Source organism: Thunnus maccoyii, chromosome 22 (genome assembly GCF_910596095.1).
Source record: "Thunnus maccoyii chromosome 22, fThuMac1.1, whole genome shotgun sequence".
Taxonomy (NCBI): Eukaryota; Metazoa; Chordata; class Actinopteri; order Scombriformes; family Scombridae; genus Thunnus; species Thunnus maccoyii.
This window is the reverse complement of record NC_056554.1, coordinates 14160139-14181689: the sequence shown is the minus strand read 5'-3', so window position 1 is coordinate 14181689 and position 21551 is coordinate 14160139. Positions and strand designations below refer to the sequence as shown.

Below are 21551 nucleotides of genomic sequence, written 5' to 3'. Positions count from 1 at the left end.
TAAGTTCAAGAGAGAGACAGGCAGAACTAGAGTGCTGAGGAAAGGCTTTTTGATTGATAAACAAGCTACAAGGTGAGGTATTGTACAAGAAACAACTGATTTTGTGTTAATTTGTCACTCTAGGAACTTTCCTGTCTAGACAATAGAAAATAAATGTCAAAATGAGTGAAGAGAAATGCCTTGCAGCATGATTTATAGCTGATAATATGAGCTCCACTTATCAAGAGGGGAAAAAGTACAGTTTTGTTTTTTAAGGTTGTGCAGGTAGCTCTCAGGTGACAGTTTATTCTTCTTTGTTCTTCGGACACTCTTAGTTGGAATGATGTGGCCTTGTGTTGAAAGATTTGTACTAAAGCAGCTATTCATGGTTTAGCATTTGCAGTTGTTTGAAAGATTTAAAATATGGCTTTGAGAAACGCAAAAACGGTCTAAGTCTGCTTTCAAGGTCTGGCCACAGGTCCAGCAGGTGATTTTCAGCCGTTGGTAACGCCGCGCACAGACCCTCCATCATTTTGTGCCTGCTGTCAGTGAGAGGCTGCACACTGTGCCCTGACAAGACAGAGAACATTCATAAAGTTCCTGCAACGTCTCAGCAACCTTGACAGAACGCGGTGTGTGTGTGTGTTTTTTTTTTCCTCTAAACTTATCTCCAGAGGCAGGAGTTGAGGGGAGTTCTGCTGTTCACAAGTAGCCTAAGAGCACCTGCCACATTCACGGCGCAAAGACGTCAATAAATCTGGCCACTAATGTACCGCAGAATCTTTTTCTCTCACTCTCTCTCTCTCTTCCTCCGCTTCTAATATTAATGAATGCCAGCTGAATGCTGCCATGGGCAAAGATAGAAACATGTTCTTTCCACTATGCTAACGTGAGCAAGGTTATAGCTGCTTCCTTATTCTGAGTGGAATTGGAAAATAGTTCACTTGGCTAGCAAAGGTTTATTGCAGAGCTATGGGTAAGTATTAGCCGAATGATAGGCAGGAATTAATGAATATCCTTTCAGGATGGTTATTATTGAAAGCTGAGCCAGTGAACTACCCAGCACCCAGGAAAGTAATTCTCTGAGCTGAATGATTAAAAGCTGTAATGAAGAGAAATTGGTTAAATAATAATGAGTTAAACCAGTGTAAAAATATACGTTTTTCACCACTTCCAACCCGTTATGAGAGGAGCGAAATGGGTTTACGGCACATGAAACCTTGAGGTTATTTTTAGAGGCCTCCCTTTCCCTTGCAACTCAGCAGTTGTAGCAATGAAAGAAACTCTCGATTCTGTATTCTTCCCCCAAAAGAAATTGTGATAATGAGGCTTCACCAGCGACCATGTGCCCATTAATATTTGATGCATCTGAACACACACACACACACACTCACAGAGCCACAAGCAGCCTCTTAAAAATACTATACACAACATATACAATCTAGGAAAATCTCAAAGCTGTCACATATAGATGTTGTGCAGATCCTACGTGTGTGTGTGTTGCTCAATCTTCTTAACGCTTCTTGTTGCTCATTTCCCGCCACTCCAGCTGTCTTTAAGAGGCGACGTCAAATCATCAGGGAGTGTGTGTGTGCGTGCGCGTGTGTCTTGATATACTTGGCCTATATCCTGTTGTGATAGTCACATGGCTTCTCCGAGACAGCAGTCATTTGTTACTGTCCTTTTAATCATGCTAATGCAACCTCTCTCTCTCTCTCTGCTCACAGAAGCCGACCGAACTCACACACGCATTGGCGTGAACACACACTCGACATGTGCACAGACATTAAAGAAAAAATAGAGAAAGAATGGGATGCCCAGAGTCCCCTAAGGCATATGAATATCTTGAGTAGAGAATTCTATAACTCTGTATCTTTGCATGCCTGTGGGCACACTTAACACACACTCGTACACGTATTCACACAAATGGACGCACACGTTCACGCACGCAAACACGGGAGGAACAGACGACGAAGACGCTACGGTATTGAATCAAATTAAGTGGTAATTTTGTAGCACCAGAGCGCTGCCACTGTCTTTTCCTTACTACCGTTTTCTCGAGTGCTGCACTGTATTAGTATTCTACTCAGACGCTACTCCGCTTTCTTCTCCTTCTCCCCTGCACTCCCATAGCCTCTCTCTCTCCTCCTGGGAGTTGAGCCCAGTGCATGTTAAGTGATAGGGCTTCAGAGTCTTACCGGCAGGGGTGTGGGTGCCACATAGCGCGCTGTGTAGGAGCCGTGTATCTGGGGGAAGAGAGGGAGAAGGGGGCCCCTTTTAGTAAATCCACCCACCCGTGTAAAAATGATCAATCTCATGAATTTGCCAATAGGGAGTCATTGGCCGATCAGCAGAGACATAGGCAGATAATGAGAGAAATAGGGGGCGGGATTGGAAGGTAAAAAGAGAGAGGAAGGGGAGGGGTGTGGGGGGGAGAAAGAGTGATTACAGGGACAACAGGGAAGGAAATATTCAAAGGTATTGAAGGGAGAGAGGAAAAAAAAAATGGAGAAAGATTGAGCAAGCGTGAGAGAACGGATTAGTGAAGACAAAAGAGCAGGTGAGTCTTGATAGACAGAGTTGCCATGAAAGAGAGAATGTGAACATCAATGTCTGCGCAGATAGGAAAGAGAGGAGAAGGGGAGGGAGGGATGGAGGGAGGGATGGATGGCGAGAGAGAAGAGAGAAATGGGCCATGTTTTTTTCCCTTTCACGCTTTGTGTCCCCCGTCTGAAAGCCAGCAGCCCGTTTTGGCGGCAGTGGAGCAAGGTACATGTTTGGGGTTCTTTTTGTCAAGCGTGAGCAGGTCCCGGTGAGGTAGTGACAAGAGAGAGAGAGAGAGAGAGAGAAAGGTGGGGGGGTGGGGGGGTTAAGGGGACTGAAAAAATGCCTGTCCTAAATTCAAGGCCTGGTACAGCCTAAGGGTGATTCCTACACTACCAGGCGGTGTGGTATGTAAATGTCATAGGATTCAACAGAGCGAGAGGCTGTCTTTCTCTGTTCGTTTGACAGGACATGACAGGGCAGGGGGTGCATCTCTCGCTTGTGTTGGTGTCAACACGAACACATTGGGTTTGACATCCATGAGTAGGGCTGCACTTAGATGCAACTCGGGGAAAAACCGGAAAAGTAACACAAGATACATTCCCAAGAATTGTATCAAATGTAATTGATATAATACTGTGCGTGGGCAGCTCTGTTCACACTATTTTGTGCACTTTTACCCCTAGATTCCAATCTTAATGCTATAATATACAATTATATTTTAGATGGAGTGCTTCTAACTTTGTGCAACAGTGCATAGAAGCCCAACACGATGATTTTGTGCAGTAAATGAGGTCAATAAAGAAATGGGTTTTCTGGTTTAGGGTGGAATAACTTCACTGGCCCGCACAGAGCCGTGACCTCAACCCCATCTAAAACCTTTAGGATGAGCTGGAACGCCGACATGCGAGCCAGGTGGTGTTGTCCGGCATCAGTGCTTAACCCCCGCTAATACTCTTGTGGTTAAAAGGGAGCAAAAATCCCTGCAGCCAGGTTCCAAAATCATGTGGAAAGCCTTTCAGAGGCAAGCAGAGGTTGTTATAGCAGCATATTAACAACTATGAGATGCTCAGCAGTCACATATGAGTGTAAAGCTTGGTTGTCCACAAATGTCACAAATTCAGATATCCATATACTTTTGCGCATTAATTAAGAGTTTGACTTATCACTGCCTTCTACTGTTCAGTCAAGTTCATCTTCTCTGTATTCTCAACAGGTGCACACATCAGCAACACAAACAGGAGCTCTTTTTAAAATCCACCGCACATGTCCACTAACAATTCAGTGAATAAAGCTGACATTATTCAGCTGGAATCTGAATAAACGTGCATGCAGCGTGTGTGACCTTAAAGAGGGGAGGTTTGGAGAATCGCAGCATAAGGAGAAGAAAGTGAATAATTCTTTAAAGTGTAGCCTGAGGCACATTAGCATGTGCGCTAGCTATGGCGGCGCGTGGCTTTTTTTTTCTTTTTTTTTTTTCTCTACAGCACTTTTAGCACACCCCGTTTGTCAGAGGGAGGCATCATCCTTTATCGGCACATTTCATGTTTCCCAGAGGACTCTGTGAAGCGGGTGATATTATTGAGGAGCGCTGAGTCTTATTAAATTCCCAAGCATATTACCAGTCTCTCTCTCTTTCTCTCTCTCTTTCTCGTACACACTCGCATCTCTCTCTCTCTCTCTCTCTACCACTCACTGATTATGTTTCTCTCTCTCTTAATTTGGTCGCACACTCCACTGTAGCTCAACGAGCCGCCCCCCCCCTCACTCCATTCCTCTCTCAAGAGGAAACAAAGGAAGTAAATACATATTATTACTTTTTTTCTTTTTTTTTTCTCAAATGACGCTCATCAGGTACTAACACAGCCTGCCCTTCCGTAGCCCTAGACGCTCATATGACTCACTCACTCACTGTATATGCCAGAGTCTCATCTGTTCTCTCTCTATTCTTGGTGATTTCTTTTCATCAAAGGACAGAGACAATGCTAATCTTTCAACCAGTGAACTGGATAGAAAGCAAATTCTCTGTCAGCTATGCTAGGATTAAGTTAGGAGTCATCAAAAGGATTTTTAGCCTTTTTTTTTTTCTCACACTGGCTTCTCCGCATAGAAAGTGATAAATCCACTACTATTAGTTTAATATCATTTCACAATGACTACAACTTCTTTCTTGAAAGCTTTCTTCATGATAAGAGTTTTAATGGCGCCAAAAAAACGAGTCGCAAGCCTGTTTCTAGGCTCCACACATGACAATAGAATGTGCTAGTATGTACAGTAATGGTAATAATGAGGGTGAAGTGAGCGTACATCTTCACTGCCCCTCGAGGGAGCTGAAACTTCCAGGTTCTCCGTTTCCTCATGTACTCTTTGCTCATAGTCTAAGAGAATGAGTGCGACTTTGCACCCGGCGTATTTATCAAACACGGCTTTTGCCGTTTTTTATGATGCTGACACGGATGGTGATGCCTCTGTCTTCCTTGCTGCAAGGAAAGCCTATTTACATATGACCTTGCATGTGGCAATTGGTGGAACAGGGATTCGCAGAGTTTTATTTTGCTGGAATGATGTGCTTTTAGCTTGGATGTGACAGCAGAATATGAATATGAAAATATGAAAAGAGCAGTTGAGTCAGCGCGGGTCGTGATATTCATGAGGATTAGACATAATGTGTTTACTAGTTTGGGCGCCGACTTTACTGCATATTATGTTGATGGACTGAACGGTATGTGTGGGCTGTTTAAATGTACATATGTGTCTCGTTTTACATATAGCGCACATATTGTTCTTCATATGTATAAATGATAACCTGTCAGTAGATACCAGGATGATTTCAAGATCTTTCCCTGTCAATATTGTGAAAATAATAATTCTGCCTCCACTGGGGCACAGTTCATGTTTCCATGTGGTTTTGTGTACTACACAGGAGAGACAGTAAACAGCGATGTCGGTGTATGTGTGCGGCCACGCATGTGAGTCAGTGCTGAAGGTGTGCATCTGGGGGATAGCACGCATAAAGTAGTCAAGGCCCTTGAGGAATACCACTGTCTATGAACCATGGCACAATATCCTGTCTGTATCACTCATACATAAGCCATGCTGCATTCATTCAGAGAGAAAGCTAGATACATAGGCTTTAAGAACTTCATCCCCGTTGTATGTGAGATTGTGTGTGTGCTGTCAAAAAGTGCTTGATGCTGTGAAAATTGGATGCGGAAAATATCCTGTCTGCGCTGCATTTTTAATGGGGGACCACGCAGATGCAGGAATTATCATCCAAGCACTCCCTCCAGCCCTCAGTACCACGTCATGCGCGGCGCCCAAACATCTTTGCACCTCCAGGCTGAACTCAGTCGTCGTCTGGATCTGCTTTGGAGTCTTCCAGTCATTCGTGGAAAAGTTCTATTTGTCTCTTAAAACGCTGTCTCTGAGCACTGACAACTGATATGAAGCATCGCACAATACACAAACATTCCATCACGGGGGTGAGACTATTGGTGTCTGGTGTATATTTTTCTGTTCTCTTGTAGGAAAATGAGTCTGGCCTTTGGGGCTTTATTGCCCTAATCTGCAGTCCAGCCCGCACTTCTCCCAGCGGTGATTGATATTTAGAGACATCGGTGGGACAAAAACAGTTTGAGTTCTGACGCTCATGAAAGACCCATCAGCTCCATCGTCGATCAATGTGAATAAATATTTCCCACAACCCAGAAGCATTAGAATCAAGGACGGGAAAAAAAAGGCAGACAGAGGAAAAAGGAAAAATCAATTGGTCGAGAGCTTTGCTAAAAAGGGGGTGGGGAGCTGGTGGATGGGTAGAGGGGGTAGAAAGGGGGGAAAAAAAATAGGCCTGTCAAGCTGGGTGAATAATGAAGCATGTTTTCTGTGCTTCAAAGGCAAAGGAGAAAAGGCAAAGTGAAGTTATGCTACATACTTGGTGTCATAATGTCAAATTAATTTGAGTATCATATGAGCCAGAAATAAGGTACAGTGTGGAGAAGTGAATATGGGGGCTTGTGAACTCTTTAAGTATTAATTTACAATCTTCAAGTGTCTCTTTAAGGTGTAATCGGTATTTGTACAAAATATCAGTAGGGGTTCTCAAGTATTGCTGATCAATGCCAGTATACTCCCCTGTTACAGTTTGGTTGCTGAGAATTAAAGCTTCTGTATAGGCAGGCTAAGCCGGCTCTGTGTATGTGCTGGAGTTTCACCCCAGCTCCAGCCCTTAGCTTAATTCCCCTTGAAGTCGCTACACTACGCTATGCACCATGATTGTTCTCCAGAACACGAGTAAACATCACTGCAGCATTTGAAAGGACTGTCTTAGACTCTATCAATGATGCAGATATTTGGACTTGAATTTTTACCCACTTATTTTACCCCCAAACTGGTAAACAACCGATTTTGTGATGTTAGCCAAATGTGCGGAATAGCTATGTTTGTTAGTGATGCAACATAACATACATATTAGCTCATATATGCTAACATTTAGCATATATCCAATTGTCTCCTTGCGCTTTGTTTTTCTAGCTGCGCGTCAGTTTCTTAAAGGATGAAACAGGCCTACATAGATGAAACTGAGGCATGCTGTCTTAATATTTGACTGCTAGCTTGGATGTTGTGCTACTACTTTACATGAGACTCTGTGGAGACACCGAGTAGTTACATTAATCTAGCCTCTACTTGACAGGTTGTACGCTTTTAAGTTTTAAAATCCTGAAGAATTTGCTCAAAAACAAAACAATCCAAATCTTTGTGGCTGAGTAGACACATTTTCCAGTGTTGTTGTAGTGTCCTACACCTTCCACTAGATGCTAATAAAGAGTCCTGTTATACTGATTCCACCTTTAAGCTAACCAAAACTGAGTGACCTCATGTTCTGTCGAAGTAGAAATAATAATTAAAGTCTACATTAGACTGTAAATAGTGCACAAGTGTATTAAAGGCTTAATATAATCAGGCTCTCACGGAAGATGCTGACAAACTTGCTGTTATTTTAATCATTAAGTATGACCGTGTACTGCATTTAGCTTAAAACTGACTTCATCTCTAAGACAGTGGTGCCACTCATGTCTTATACCCAACAATTTTCAACAAAACATAAGAGAAGCTGAGTGTTTATATTCCTTAGCTGCTGCTTACCTGTCTAAACCTCACCCACCCATGATATGAATCTCTTTCACCTTGTCTATCTCTCTCACTCACTCCTCTCGTTATTTTGATAGGGGATCTATTTGGTTTAAATTGACTCATTTTGTCAGTGGGAATCGGAGCAGGGAAACTGAAAGAGGGAAAAACGGGCAAGGCTGCTGCTGCTTTGATCCCTCTGACAGGCAGCGTGAAAAGTGCATTTCATAAAGGATGTTTGCCTGTGATGAGCCCGCCAGAGTGACAAATTGGGCCCCTGGTGCTTTAAATAATACACTGTGTATGTCTCCAGCCATGACGCTGTAGTTCTATATTGCTAAAGTGGCCTGTTAAGAGGGGTATGTGTCGTGGCTTGAAAGAAGGGCATGGTTAGTGACATAAATCCAGAGCAGGTTTCACTTCCAATAATCTCCCTTTCTTGTTCATCCGTGTGATACATGCGAATATTTAAAAGGGAAACTTGCTTTCAAGTGTCCACTCGCATTCAAGTCTAGATTTGGAGCTTCAGGGATAGGAAGCGACTTTTGAGTGATGACTGAAAAGAGCCTTGTTGTCTGCCTGTGGCGTTTGTTGCTGGAAACACAACCGTGCACTGATGAATGTTTAAGATGTGTTGATGTGTTGATGTGGTGTGCCACTGTCGCTGACAACCCCTTAGCTGGTGAAGCGAAGCGAGGAGGAGATGGTGAAAATGTTCAGATGAGCGTTTTTTTTTGCTTCCTCACACTGCATAATTTGACCCAGCATGCAAAACCTCTTAGTGATAAGGAGAAGAGGTGGGTTATGTGCACATAGTAGCTTCGTATAGGATGTTACGAATCAAAAAGTATGAATAAGATTACAAAGAAAAACAATGTGCAGACCATACACCGTACAGATCTCTCGAATGACAGGTGTCACTGGGGTCTTATTCATCAGAAACCCTTTGTAAGCCTCTTGGTTTTATAAATGCTCAGCTGCAGATGGTCCAACACCAGGCTTGCGTCTCCTCCTCTCTCTCTCTCATGGATGCATCCCAAAATGGAGGAATCATCAGAGAAAATCTGGAGTCGGCATGACCTGCCGTTGAGTCTCAAGTCAAAGATACAGAGTGAATAGGGAAGGTGACAGCACACTGCCTCTCTGCAGCAAATCCAATATACTGCTCCAGGAGGGAACAAACTGTGGCCTATCTGCGAGATAGTCTATAATCCAGGACACCTTGGCGTTATCAGGCTGTATCGCTCTGAGCTTCTGCCTGAGCAAGAGTGGCTGGATAGTGTTTAAGGCACTCCAGAAATCAAAGATCACGATTTTCACCGAGCGCAAGCCTCTCCTAGTGAGAACAAGCCAGATATATGATGACATTTTGCCATCCTACACTATATCTGGACATGTTTTGGGCAATATGACTAGTATGCAAATGAGTATGATCAAGACAGCTCCATCAGACGCCTGCCATAGTGTAGGATGAGGCCGTCATGCTGTCACTGAAGTCTTTGCTTTCATTCTTGAACACTCAAACACTGTGGGAGGTTTTACACAGCACAGGCACCCTGGCCAGACTCAAGGATACATTAAAGAGGTGCTGGAGAACCTGTTTGCTGACTGGCACATCCTTTTAGCACTTTCATCAGCACTGCACTGTGCAGAGCCATTGATGCAGTTGGTTTTCAACCCTCCCAGTAGGTGTCCTTCTGTCCTTAAGGGAAAATTCTCTTAAAACTGTCTGATTACGTGTTTGGTTATTACGCTGTAAAGATGTGTCTGGGAGTGTTGCCACATCCCAATATCTTACCAATTAAGCCTGTAACTCACACAGAGAGGGCAGATAGGAATGATGACTGAGACTGCAAACATAAGACTCAAATGGCAGACAGATTTTTTTTTTTTTTTTAGTTTTATTGTAGCTGAAGAGAGCACCGGTGCTACGGCAACAGGTGTCCACAATGTTGAATCCATTGTTAACATTCAGGCTCACAACTTTTAATCCCCTATTGTAAAGGAGAATTAGAATTAGTCATTATTTTTGACATGTATAATGTTCACAGCTACCACAAAATTAAACTCAATGCAAAGAATTTGCACACAAACTAGCATTCCTCCATCTAAATCAACCTGTCGGCTGTTTCTCTCAGGGTTTTTGATGTACAACACAAGACTCCATCATGTTTTTTTTTTTAACCTTTTGAAACACACAATTTGCCTCCTCAGCTGCGAAGTGGAGCTCACTGTTCCTGTTTATGAGCGTGTATGCTGAAAAACTGAAAGCCTGTCCCTTGAGGTCAGCATAATTACCCCCACCACATTTCCACCACTAGCTTTCCATTAAGGTCGTGACTCACCATGCCCAGCTCGCTCCGGCCTGTGTGCTAGCAGCTGAGAGCTAATTGCCACAGGATGACAAGCATGGTAGATAGTGGGTGTTATTTGGCTGACTCACAAGCTAACTAGTTAGCTCTCCACTGCTGACTACTTATCACAAGTGGAACCTTGGTTTTAGATATTAGGTGCTGATAGAACACATTCTATATTTGGGCAGCCTTTTATTTTATTAATTTTCATTTTACTGTGCTGCTAACATAAAATAAGTAGTTGGTTGGTTCAATTCACTGCATGCATACAGCATAACTTGTGGTATGTAGGTCATACATAGTTTTTCTTGTAAGAAGGACACATAATCAAATTCTAATGCAAATTTGCTGCTACTGCTATGCTGTTACTTTGCCAAGTGGTACAATACTTCATAGTTAAAGCTTCATATTTCCACCGCTGCTTAGAGGTGAACACGTGCGGAACATCACCGTTCATTTGAGCCATCAGATTACAAAAACAAACTCACCAAGGCCGCAGTTGTTGTCATATTTTCTTTTATTACTCAAGTCATCTTCGCAACCGTACCACCGCGGACCTACAGCGTAGCCATACAATCCCATGCTTTAGATGTTTGCTATAGTATGATCGGTAAAAAGCACAAATCACAGACTTTTTTCTCTCTTTTTTTTATTTTAGGGAGTATTTAATTGAAATTGTATTTTGACAAATAACCATTTAATGGTGTAAAACAGGCTATTGTGTGAGCGCGCCTGGGAGTGTGCGATAAGAGTAACAGTGGAGGAGAAGCAATGACACTTCTTTTTCTAAAGACTCGAGCGAGAGAGAGAGAGAGAGAGAGAGCGAGAGAGAGAGAGAGAGAGAGAGAGAGGAGCAGATGATGTGTATGTGTGTGAGAAAGAGAGAATTTAGAGGAATAGTACACAATAAAAAAAAAACACATTAAAAAAAAAAAAAAAACTGATTTAACCCCTCGCTCACACACTCACAGTAGCTCAGTAAGCCCTACCATTTTCTACACACCCACCACCCCTTCATCTGTATTCTGTGTTTGTCTTATCAAATAATACTGTGTGCTTGTCTTCTTGTCTGTGGCTGGGAATGCCGAGCATCTACACACAAGCTTCACACACACACACACACACACACACACACACACACACACACACACACGCTGCATGGTTAATGTGGGCTTGCTACGGCGCAAAAAAAAAAAAAAAAAAAAGCGGTGGTGTCTGTGTGCGGTGTGAAAACGAGCTGAGACTGCCATATTGTTTTATCGGTCGCTAGCAGTGTTGCATGTGTGCACCATAGCAGAGCAGCTAATGCTAATCCTTACGGGGCTTCCAGAGTATTCTGTATAAGCTCAGAGTGCCATGCTGAAGAAAAGAGCACATAAACAGAAGGGGGGGTGGGGGTGGGGGGGGGGGGGGACGGTGACACAGTACTTTATTTTATACTGTAATTGGGTATTTCTTCAAGCATAACAGAATTACATATAGTAAGATGTGAGTTGTAGCTTGCAAAGGTGATTATAAGTGTTACGCTTTATGGATAATATGAATGCGTGATGAGAAAATCCCCCCCTTTTTTTTTTTTTTTTTTTTTAAAGATTTTGTGGATTTCAGAGCATAGTTAGGAAGTATATTTGAGTTAGGTGTTGTTTTTTTGTAGTCTTGTGTGGCAGCAAGCCAGCGCCGTCCTTCTTATTAGCAGAATGGATGAGTCACTGTGCTTCTCTCCTCTCCACATCACGCTGTTGTTGTTCCACTTATAGAGGAGGTTAAGGGTCAGAAGTGCTCTGAGGACACGGCCCGTGGTGTCTGCATTTATGTGATTACACGTGAGTCGAGAGGCGGAGGAGGGAAAACACGCTTCCGGTTAACGGCGGCGAACCACCCGCTTGTACGAGAGGCTTCATCCGCCAGCGCTGTGTGCACACGCGTGCGAGATGAACGAGGGAGCGTGACACGCGGGGGACACTTTATTTATGGGGGTCTTCGGCTTGAGTGCTGACTGTTGAAACGGGCAGAGAGAGAGGTACAGACGCACAGAGAGAGAGAGAGAGAGAGAGAGAGAGGATGTGTGTGCAGAGGGGAGGGAGAGTGCAAGCCACATTTGATAATTGGCTCAGAGATCGTCACCAGAATGAAATTATGCTAGTTAATCTCTCCTCAATTAATTACCTCAGGAGCAGGCCGCAGTACATTCATTATTCCAGAAAGAGTATTGACCCTGCTGAAAGAGAAAAGCCGCCATATCATACCCATGATGCCTACCTGCATTTGTTATTGTAAACGCCGGTTAGCGTATAGCAGCTAAAGGAGGGGGAAAAAATGAGAGGGAAGTGATGTCATCATTTAACCTAGAAAATTTCTCCTATAAGTAGTGGACGGCCTCGTGTGTGTGTGTTTTTTTTTTTTTGTGATGCTGAGTCTTTGTTCCACACAGAGGTTGGGCATCTCGAGGAGCGAGGCAAAAGGAGGTGACAGCTCATTACAAAACTCGATCAGGGCTCTGTATCTTTTCCCTCCCTTCTCTCCCTCCCTCACTCACTCTCCCTCTCCTTTCCATTTTTCTTTGCGCCCGTCCTGCACCTCTCAAGGCATGGCGGGGTTAGTGGAGGGGAGGGGGGGGGTTCCAGATTATTCCCTTAGTTGCCCTTGCCAGGCAGTAAATACTTCAAGAAGCTCAGAAGGCGGCAGAGAATAGATCACCTGCTGCCACTTTCAACAGCGTTCCTCCAGCTGGTCTATAAGCAGCACTGCTAAAGCGAAAAAAAAAAGGTTACTGCTACGTGGGAGAGATGTTACTCGTGCAAACAAGCACATGTGGGTCAAGTAGGGGCCTTCTTAACAGAGTGAGGATTGTGTAAACGCATTAGGGATGAACAGATATTTTTTTATGCATTAAGACATTATGTGATTAAGACAGAAAATGTGTTATTTTCTGCTCCCTTAGTCAAATTGGCCTCCTACTTACATGATCTGAACTGGACTAATAGGGGTTATATTTTTGAGGTTTGGATTCAACTTACTGCTGCACTGAAAGAAAAAAAAAAAATTTTTTCACTGCTGACGTTAATGCCATCAATTAATGCCGTTGCTAGCGGTGCACGCCATGACTTGCGCTTTCAAAAAGGTCATTGCTCCCCAAGACTCCCCCCCCCTTTTGTTCTCATTTTTCCCCCCCCTGCACCACTGCGTATCTTTCTCTCCTCCGTCCCCCCCTCCTTAATTGTCTGGCAAACATCTCAGCGAGAGAAAGACAAATATCGCTTTTTCCTGTGGATATTGTTCTGTCTGAACTCGCCGTCACGGCATTAATAATTTAGCACCTATTCTTTTTTTTCTCTCTCTCTCTCCGCTCCTTTCTCTCAGGAACACTTCCTCCCTCACCTTATTTTCTCCTCTCGGCCGTTCTCCCCTCCTTTCTTCTTTTTCCTCTCTCGGTTTCCTTCCCTCACCGCTTCCTTTCGTTCCCCACAGCCACGTCTTGTTGCTTGTGTGTGCGCGTGTGTGTGTGTGTGTGTGTATATTCAGCATCTCTGAGTGTCTGTCTGCCTGTCTGTCTTTGATGCTGAGGACCTCTCAGCTGCGAGGCGATGCCACAGGGGTCTTGAGAAGCGAGACAGCCAAACACAGGGAGACTCACTCTTACACCATAATTAGTCGGCAAGTTTCACCTAATTAAATGGGACCCTATTAGAGGCGAGAACGAGTAGAAAGAAGAGAAACAAGAAAGACGACTGCAGAGCAACCATGGAGAGGACGCTAGCTCTCTTTGGTGTTATTTTTTTTTTGGGGGGGGAGGGCGGTTTTGATTTTCCTATCTCAATCTCTTCCCGTCGCTATCTCCTCGTATCACTTTTCATTCGTCTCCCTTCTTCCTCCTCTTCCACTCTCCTATTCTCTCATGAAGGGCTCGAACATTTCCAACAGCTGGTTTTTCAGGATAAATATTTCATTTTTTCTCCCCCCCCCCCCCACCCCCCACCCCCCCACACCCCCTCCTCCTCAGCCTCTAGGAGTAATCTGTATGACACCCCAGCAATGTACACTTTCATCTTCACGCTGATTGCTCCGCCGTGCAAAATAGATCTGTCCGTACAAGCGGGCCTTTGATGAGGGGTGCAAGGCAATCACGAGCCCCATTTCCGAGATTCACTGTTCTCACACAGACGCCCCCTTGCGTCTTTTTACCCAGCCCTAAAATAAATAAATAAAAAGAATCAAGAAGAAGATGCTCCATTGTGCCTTCAAATTGGAACCATGTGGATGGGTGTAAATGACATTTGGGGGGTTTAAGTGTTTTTTTTTTTAGCCTCCTTAATGTGGGGAATGTGATGGAGGCCTATTTGATTGAATTAGTAAAGAGGTGAGAGGTGCCTGGCATCTGCCTGGACACAGGACTTCATTGTTAGAGCGATAATATAAAACCTTAAACAGTCTAAATCCAGGTCCTTGAATTGATAAGTTAATGTGTGCGTCCATGAGAGCACATGGTGTGACCTGGGAGCACATGTTTTAATGATTTATTTACAGTACAGTACGTCTTCTGTTGTCCCCTATCATCGCCGTTTCTCCTCCAGTGTTTGTCGTCCGTCCTTTCTTCCTCTCTCTCCTTGTCTTTGCTCACGTCCTCGATTCTTCCTCCTCTCCTCCTGTCTTCCTTACTCTCCTCTCCTCTCTCCACTGCTCTCTTTGGCAGTGTGTTTGGCCTATGACGGCCCAGAGGCAGCCATGCTGTCTTCTCCACTCAATCTGCCGTTTCCCTTCTCCCAGGCCCTGACCCTGCTATACTCAGCACACACACTCTCTCTGTCTCTCTCCTTTTATTCTCTGCCTGTCTATCCCCCCCCCCCCTCTCTACATCATTCCTGTCTTCATCCCCGTCCCTCATGCCCTCCTCCTCCCTCTCTGCTCTGACCCCTATCCGCTGTCCAGCCGACTGCAATGTCTGTCAAAGACACAGCGTAGAGACACACGCAGGCACATCACCTCTGTTTTGTTTCCTCTTCCCTCTCAGTCTTTTTTTTTTTTTTTCTTCTTCTTCTTCTTCATCTCCCCTCCCTCCCGCTCCCCTCCATCCCTTCTTCCCAGTGCCTCAGCTGGGTTGAATCTGCTGGCCGGAAAAGAGAGGGCAATAGGTCGCGGAGCTACAGTCTGGGTAGCAGGGGTTCATAGCAGAAGCCAAAAGACAGAGAAGGGAAGGAGAGGAAGAAGTGACGGTGCGAGGGAGAATACAGTTGAAAAGTGAAAGGGTCGGCGACGTAGATAAAACGCGGACTGGCAAGTGGACTTACTGACATGCACCACGGTGTAAACACAATGCACTCTTTCACAAACAAACACACTAAACCGAATTGCCCAGAAATGCCCACGCAACAGACATTTAGTGTGCATATGCCCAGAAGCAATGACAGTCTAACCCTCCTTTTTTTTTTTTTTTTTTTCCCTACACTGCAACATCTTAGTGACTGCTAAAGAAGCTGCATCAAATCGCTACTGTAACCCAGCAGTGGAGGTTCTTTTGAAATATCCCACAGTGTAAGCTAGTCAGCTGATAGGGTGGCTGACTAAAGCCAGCTAAGAAAAGCCACAGCTCAACCAGCGCAGCCACTGGCCCACTTTCAGCCTGCTTTTCTTGCAAGTTGAAAGCCTGTGTACAAATGAAGAAAACCGCCACTATAGACTCATTAATGCGCATGCACAAAAAAAAAAAAAAAAATGTAGCAGGCTAAAATCACCAAATGCGCACAGTATGAGGCAGAAATATCTGCGAGCATTGATACACAGTGGTGTGTCAGCGGGTAATCATCACTTCAGCAGCGCAAGACTTTTGTCCATATGGAATTACATCTCAGAGAAAAGCTGCTGCTCTTCTGTTCTGCCCGTCGCCCTTCTAACTCATCTGCCAATCACTCCCTGATCCACTACCGCCGCCACCCCCCCCTCCCTCACTCCTCCGGAAGCCTCTTTTGAGTAAATGTAGAAGAGGGCCAATGGCTTTTGCGTTGCAGGCCATTATGAGCAGACCAGCCCCCGCTTGGCTGAAAGCTGTTCTCTCCCAGTGACGGAGATAGCCAGCGCAGCCTGTGGCACCCAGACTGTACCACTGTTTCTGGCTCTGTATACCAAATAACAAGGCCGGTGCCCCGGGGATGCAACCTGGGATGGAGTGCCTCCTTGCTCAGCTCTCAGTGTTGGTAGCAAGGCTTTTTAACACAGCAGAGTGACCCACTTGTATTGTGTTATATTGTGGTTGTTAGTGTGGGCTGGCGGGATGTTTGTGAATATGTAACAAAAGCCTGCTACTGCACTGTGTGTGTGCTCTCAGGGCTTTTCTTTGAAGATATTTTCTACGTCCTGATTTCTGAATTGGGTCTTGAAAGGGCCTATGGATATGTATGGAAGCGATGTTGCGTGTCTTCTCTGTGGAAATACTTTTGAAAATTACAATTAATTCTTTTTCAGCTTTGTATTGTAATGCTTTTGCTTTCATTCCTGAGACTTTACATTGTTAGATTTAACAATAAAATGATAAAATAAGACAGTGAGGGTCTACATGGTAGTGGGAGGAGTGATGTTTTTCACTATTCTTGCTTTGAAAAAAAAAAATGTTGATGATGAGTTGACGTTAAAATCAATTAAGCATCACCCAAAGCTGTTTCTCAGCCAGTGGGTTCAAGAACTGGTCCAGGCTGAAGTTGGTACTTTATTTGTCCAGTGGCAAAGGACAGATGGATTTAAGTGGTTTTAAAGTACTCATATTGATGGCCCAACCTCAGGGGGAGGTGACACTTATGAAAAGAGACAGAGAGGGGAAAAAAAAACAAAAAAAACAGCGTTTTTGCTTTGATATAGCAACCCAGTTCATTAGCTCAGTGGGAAATGTCTTCTCATTTTTAGCAAGCCAGCAGAGCCAATGGACCATGGCTAGCAAATAATCATCCTCCCTTTCAGTCCGTACAACACACAGAGCGCTGGCTAACTACCTCAGCAGCCCATCGTGTAGGGCGGCGGAGATGAGATGCTGAAAGTTGGCTGCTTACCCATGAGAGCTGGAGGAAGCAAGAGGTCCTCCCTGCTGATTTTCTTTTTTTTTTTTTTTTTTACTAGTTTGTCTGAATGTGACTGGGGTGAAGAGACAATTGGATGAGAATTCAGGGAGCAGGGCGCCGCAGCCTCAAGAGAGCCGCTGTGCATTGTGGGTAGCCTGACGGCTCAATTGTAGGTGTAAATGAGCAAGACAATCAGTACCTGGTATCCGCTTGTCTCTTTGATGACTGTGTTCACGAAGCTGAGACAGAGAAAAGGAGAGGGGGAGGCAGACAAAGACGTCTTCTCTTGCAACGCCATGATCCACAAGCCACACTTATCATTTTCATCACATCAGCCGGCATGTTAACTCTTTGCGACTGCCATTACCTCTCTCAATTTTGTTTTCTTGCCTTTCTTCTTCATTTATTTAGCTATTTACATTTCATTAAACAGAAGCACTCAGTTGTTTGGACTGGTTAATGACAAAATGTTATTTGATTTTTTTTCTATCGAGTGGCAGTCGCTCCCCGAGGCTCAGGCTATACATTGAGTGGCAATAATTAGCTGATGCTTTACAAAAAAGGTAATTTGTGACACGAAAAACGTATTCCGATAGGTGTTTAGTAGGATCTCTAGAAGCATAGGAATGGCACTCTTGAAGTCATACAGAATGTTTTCCTGAAAGGCACTCATAGTGAAACAAGCGATCCCTTTGTTGATTGAAAAAAGTCAATTCAGTAGGACTACGAAGGCCTCTCATTCTGTTCTTCCTATCTCCTCCTTTCTTTGCTGTCCTTGTCCTCTGCTGCATTGTGTCTCCAAGTCATGTGTCTGCTCTGCATAACACTCTCTTGATGCTGTTGTCGACATGTTCTTTTAGTTACCGTCTCAGTGTTGCTCAAGGTCTCTCATACAGTATACAAATATACTTTTTTATTGCATAAGTGAAAAAAAACACAAAGAGTGATTTCTGTTCTATTTTTTTCTTTTACAGGAGAAAAAGAGCATTAAAAGTAAGCCATGGTCCAAACTATTTTTTTTTCCTCTCTCTCTCTTTATTATTTTTTTTATTTTTTTTTTATTTTTACAATGGGCAAAGGCATGCTTGGCTTGGTTTGCACTCACCCTCGCTTTTGCTTGATTTTGGTTTTTCCATACTTCGCATCAGGTCATGAATAAATTACATCTAACATAGCATCTCTATAACACTGGCACTCCTATTAACTCGGGCACTGTGTAATGTCTAAGCCTTGGGTCAGGGCTGTGGAGTAGACTCCTTCCTTCCTTCCTCCCCTCCTCACAGTTGTTGTCTTATATTGAGCTCATTACTCAGCTTTGGTTGGCTGTATTTGGGATAATTATCTTTCACGTATCGCGCTGGAACAAACTCTTGCAGTGTCTGACAGTAGTCACTGACAGTAGGAGTGTCTGTCAGACCTGTTGTCCTGGTCTAGCATCGTAAGCACATAATTTGCTTTCCACAATAATACAGTAGACGTAGTTAATCTGAGGCCAGCGCTCAGCTAGGTAATTGGTTAAGACCCCTATTAGTGGATTTAAGAGGATATCAGGGCGCTTGAGCCACGCAAAGCTATTAAGCTACTTAGATCAGAATGTGATTGCTGTCTGTCAATCACCAGATAAGAAAACAGGGTGTTGTTGGACTCCAATCTCACAAACATACTCGCCCCCACACACATCACAGACGAGCAGAGAGCGAGCCTAATCATACATGTGAAATTTTTTTTTTAGATCAGTGCAAACTGAAAAACACATACTGACCCTCTTCCCTTCTCTGTCCCCCTCCCCCCCCCCCCTCTTCCCCCTCTCAGCACAAACACGTTTTGAAGCATGACATTGTTTCAACTCTGATTCACGCCACTGTTTTTTAGTTTGAGGCTTTTGTCGTAGCCGGTGGAGTCTTCCTTTTCATTGTTGTTTTCTGTTACCGTTTCTGTCATGTGGTTATGGGTTCTGCATGAAAAAAAAAAAAAAAAAAAAAATGCAATTTTTTACTCGTACAAGCTTAAGTCTATTCACGAGTTGAAAACATTCAGAACATACATATCTGTGATAATAGGTGCCTGGTAACCATTGTGACCAGTTTTTATTGATTTTTACCTTCTTCATCAACACTTAGATGCGATGATGTCTTCTTTAGGGAAAAATACAGATTCACGCATCTAATGGAGGAATTCATAATAAGGAAATCTTATTTGACACATACCACAACAAACACTTAGTGTTAGGACATTTATTGAGTCAAAAATGTTAGATTATCATTTAATATCCAATTTTAGTGAAGCAAACAATATCACTTACTTTTGTTTTTTCTCTTCTCTGCTTCCTCTAGACTCCCGGCCCTTGCCTGACGTAGCCATGACTGGCAAGTGCACCCGGGAATGTGACGAGTACGGCCACTCGGACTCCTGCTGGATGCCTGTGCGCACGTCGCCAGAGCGACGGCCATCCAAGTCAACCACCACCCCCCAACAACCAAAGCTTTCCACTTTCATGAGCGGCAACGGCAGCGGCAGCAGCAGCGCCGAGCAGCCCGGCAGCCAAGAGACCCTCGCCATGGCCGCCATGGCCAACGGAGACCCCACCGCCACTCACATGATGGGCGACCGCAATCGCAACCTGCTCAACAAGAAGATGGCCTCTTCCTCCTCCTCCTATGAGGCTTTTGGCTCGCCTTCCTACGGCTCGCCTGGAGGTGGGGAGGAGACACTGGGCCACCCCACTGAGGAGATCCCTCTGGCACCTACTGGGGAGTACAAGCCCACATCCTGTGGTACTCTGACGCGACGGGAGGTGTACCTGTGAGCTGGGAGTGTTAGACACACCTGCTGTGCCACAACACATGGCATTAAAATACAACACTAAGCATAGCTGCTTACCCACCACCGTTAAAGCTCTAGAAGCTCTTAGCCACCCTTGTTCTGCACAAGGTAGGACTAAACTCTCTCCAAAGACTTTTACGACAGCTCCATAATGAAAAATCTAAGTGGATATATAAACATAGTACCATTTTTTTTAAAGTGCTAATTCCGGCGATGACCTGGAAGAAAGGAGGAGGAGGAAAAACTATTGAGAGCATTGATGGGACTTGAGATGAGGCTGTTTTACTGGCGAGTTGGGCTCTTGTGACATAATCTGCTGCCTGACAGTCAATCTGTACAATAATCAACTCATTTTACATATACAATACATGCATGCATTACCCCCCTTGTCCCCCATGAAGACCCCATTTCCTTGAAGATGACACTGTACAAAAGAGACCATTTTCTTTTTCTGTTTGTGTTTTTTTCTAGAAACAAAGCTGTACGTGTGGACTATTTTGACTTTAACGTGTGTCTGGTAATGCTTTTTTTTTTTTTATTATTATTGTTTTAGAACAGTGCAAGACTCCAGCCACGATGTTCTGTGGCTGCAACAATATATTGGACATAATGGTCTCGATCGCACCCGAGCTGTCCGTGGATTCTGTCATCTTGACTGTTTGTGACGAAAGTTGCTCATTAGCAGACCAAAACTTGATTCAAATCTTATAACGGGAAAGACTAAGCTTTAAATATTCTGCCCACAAAACAAGACCTGTTTCAGTCAGTCTCCTGAAAACGGAGATTCCTGGACGGAAACGGGAGCCAATGGGATTTGCTGCAACGACACATTGGTTCGGACTACAACACCACTGGTATACTCTTAACAAACATACTGTATGATGACTGATTCTAACTTACCAGTGTGGACACTCTTCACGGATGAAAAGTCACTCATTGTACATAAACATTGGACCACAGTAACAACGCGTACTGCTCTCATTCCCTTTTGTCTCGCTACCCTCCTCAGTCTCTCGTTCTTTGTCTTTGATCGGCCCCTCCCCTTTACACCTCTCCTTAACGAGATGCAAGAACTTAGAGCCATGACCTATCATCATCGCATTGGCTGTAAAGCATGTGTGTACATGGTAGTGCATATTCAGTGATCACCTCAGCGGGATGCTGCTGTTTATATCAAAGTTGTAATACTTACCCTGTTTTTCCTCTCATAAACTCGTCACACGAACATGCAAACACAACGAAGCGGAGAAACATATTCATTTAACAAAAGGCCAGTGGCGCTGAGTGGTATCCTGGGTAAGCACAGTTTGTGGCATGCCAAGATTAAAATTATCAAGGTGCAATTGAAATTGTATGAGTGTATGGGCCAGATATGCAGTATATAGTATGTGTGTATAGGCCATACTTAGTGTATAGATGTACACCAATAATAGGCTTAGGAGGGCGTAAACATGGCCAAGCTGGTTACTTAAACAGCTGCAAGAACAACTTTTTACTGTTATTCCTTTTTTTTTTCTGTGTGTGTGTGTGTGTGTGTGTGTGTGTGTGATAGACCGAGCAATAAATATCATAACGTACACGTGACCAACAAGCATCAACTTCTTTTTCATTTCTTCTCAAGCCTTCAAGGTGACATTAACCCACACGCGGCCGTCCTAGAGTCCTTTTAGCACTAGCGGAT

General features: G+C 44.1%; 1 protein-coding gene and 1 long non-coding RNA gene across 3 annotated transcripts in view; one reads left to right on the top strand and one right to left on the bottom strand.

The window, feature by feature from the left end:
• The window catches only part of pcdh7b (protocadherin 7b), a 108360-nt gene extending 87585 nt beyond the window's left edge, over positions 1 to 20775 (top strand). The window contains exon 4 of one of the 2 annotated variants that reach the window (XR_006093694.1): positions 19381 to 19447. Coding sequence is in view for 1 of the 2 variants with exons in the window: in XM_042402401.1 (XP_042258335.1) it covers positions 19381 to 19853 (473 nt within the window). In the remaining variant the exon portion in view is untranslated. Of the gene's footprint in view, positions 1 to 19380 lie in introns of both variants that reach the window. The other variant, XM_042402401.1, reaches the window with a different exon arrangement.
• Positions 18861 to 19471, bottom strand: LOC121890124. The gene is made up of 3 exons (XR_006093697.1): positions 19350 to 19471; positions 19149 to 19210; positions 18861 to 19001 (listed from the first exon to the last, which is right to left on the bottom strand). It is a non-coding gene; the product is annotated as an uncharacterized LOC121890124 (long non-coding RNA).
• Positions 20776 to 21551: the final 776 nt, after the last annotated feature.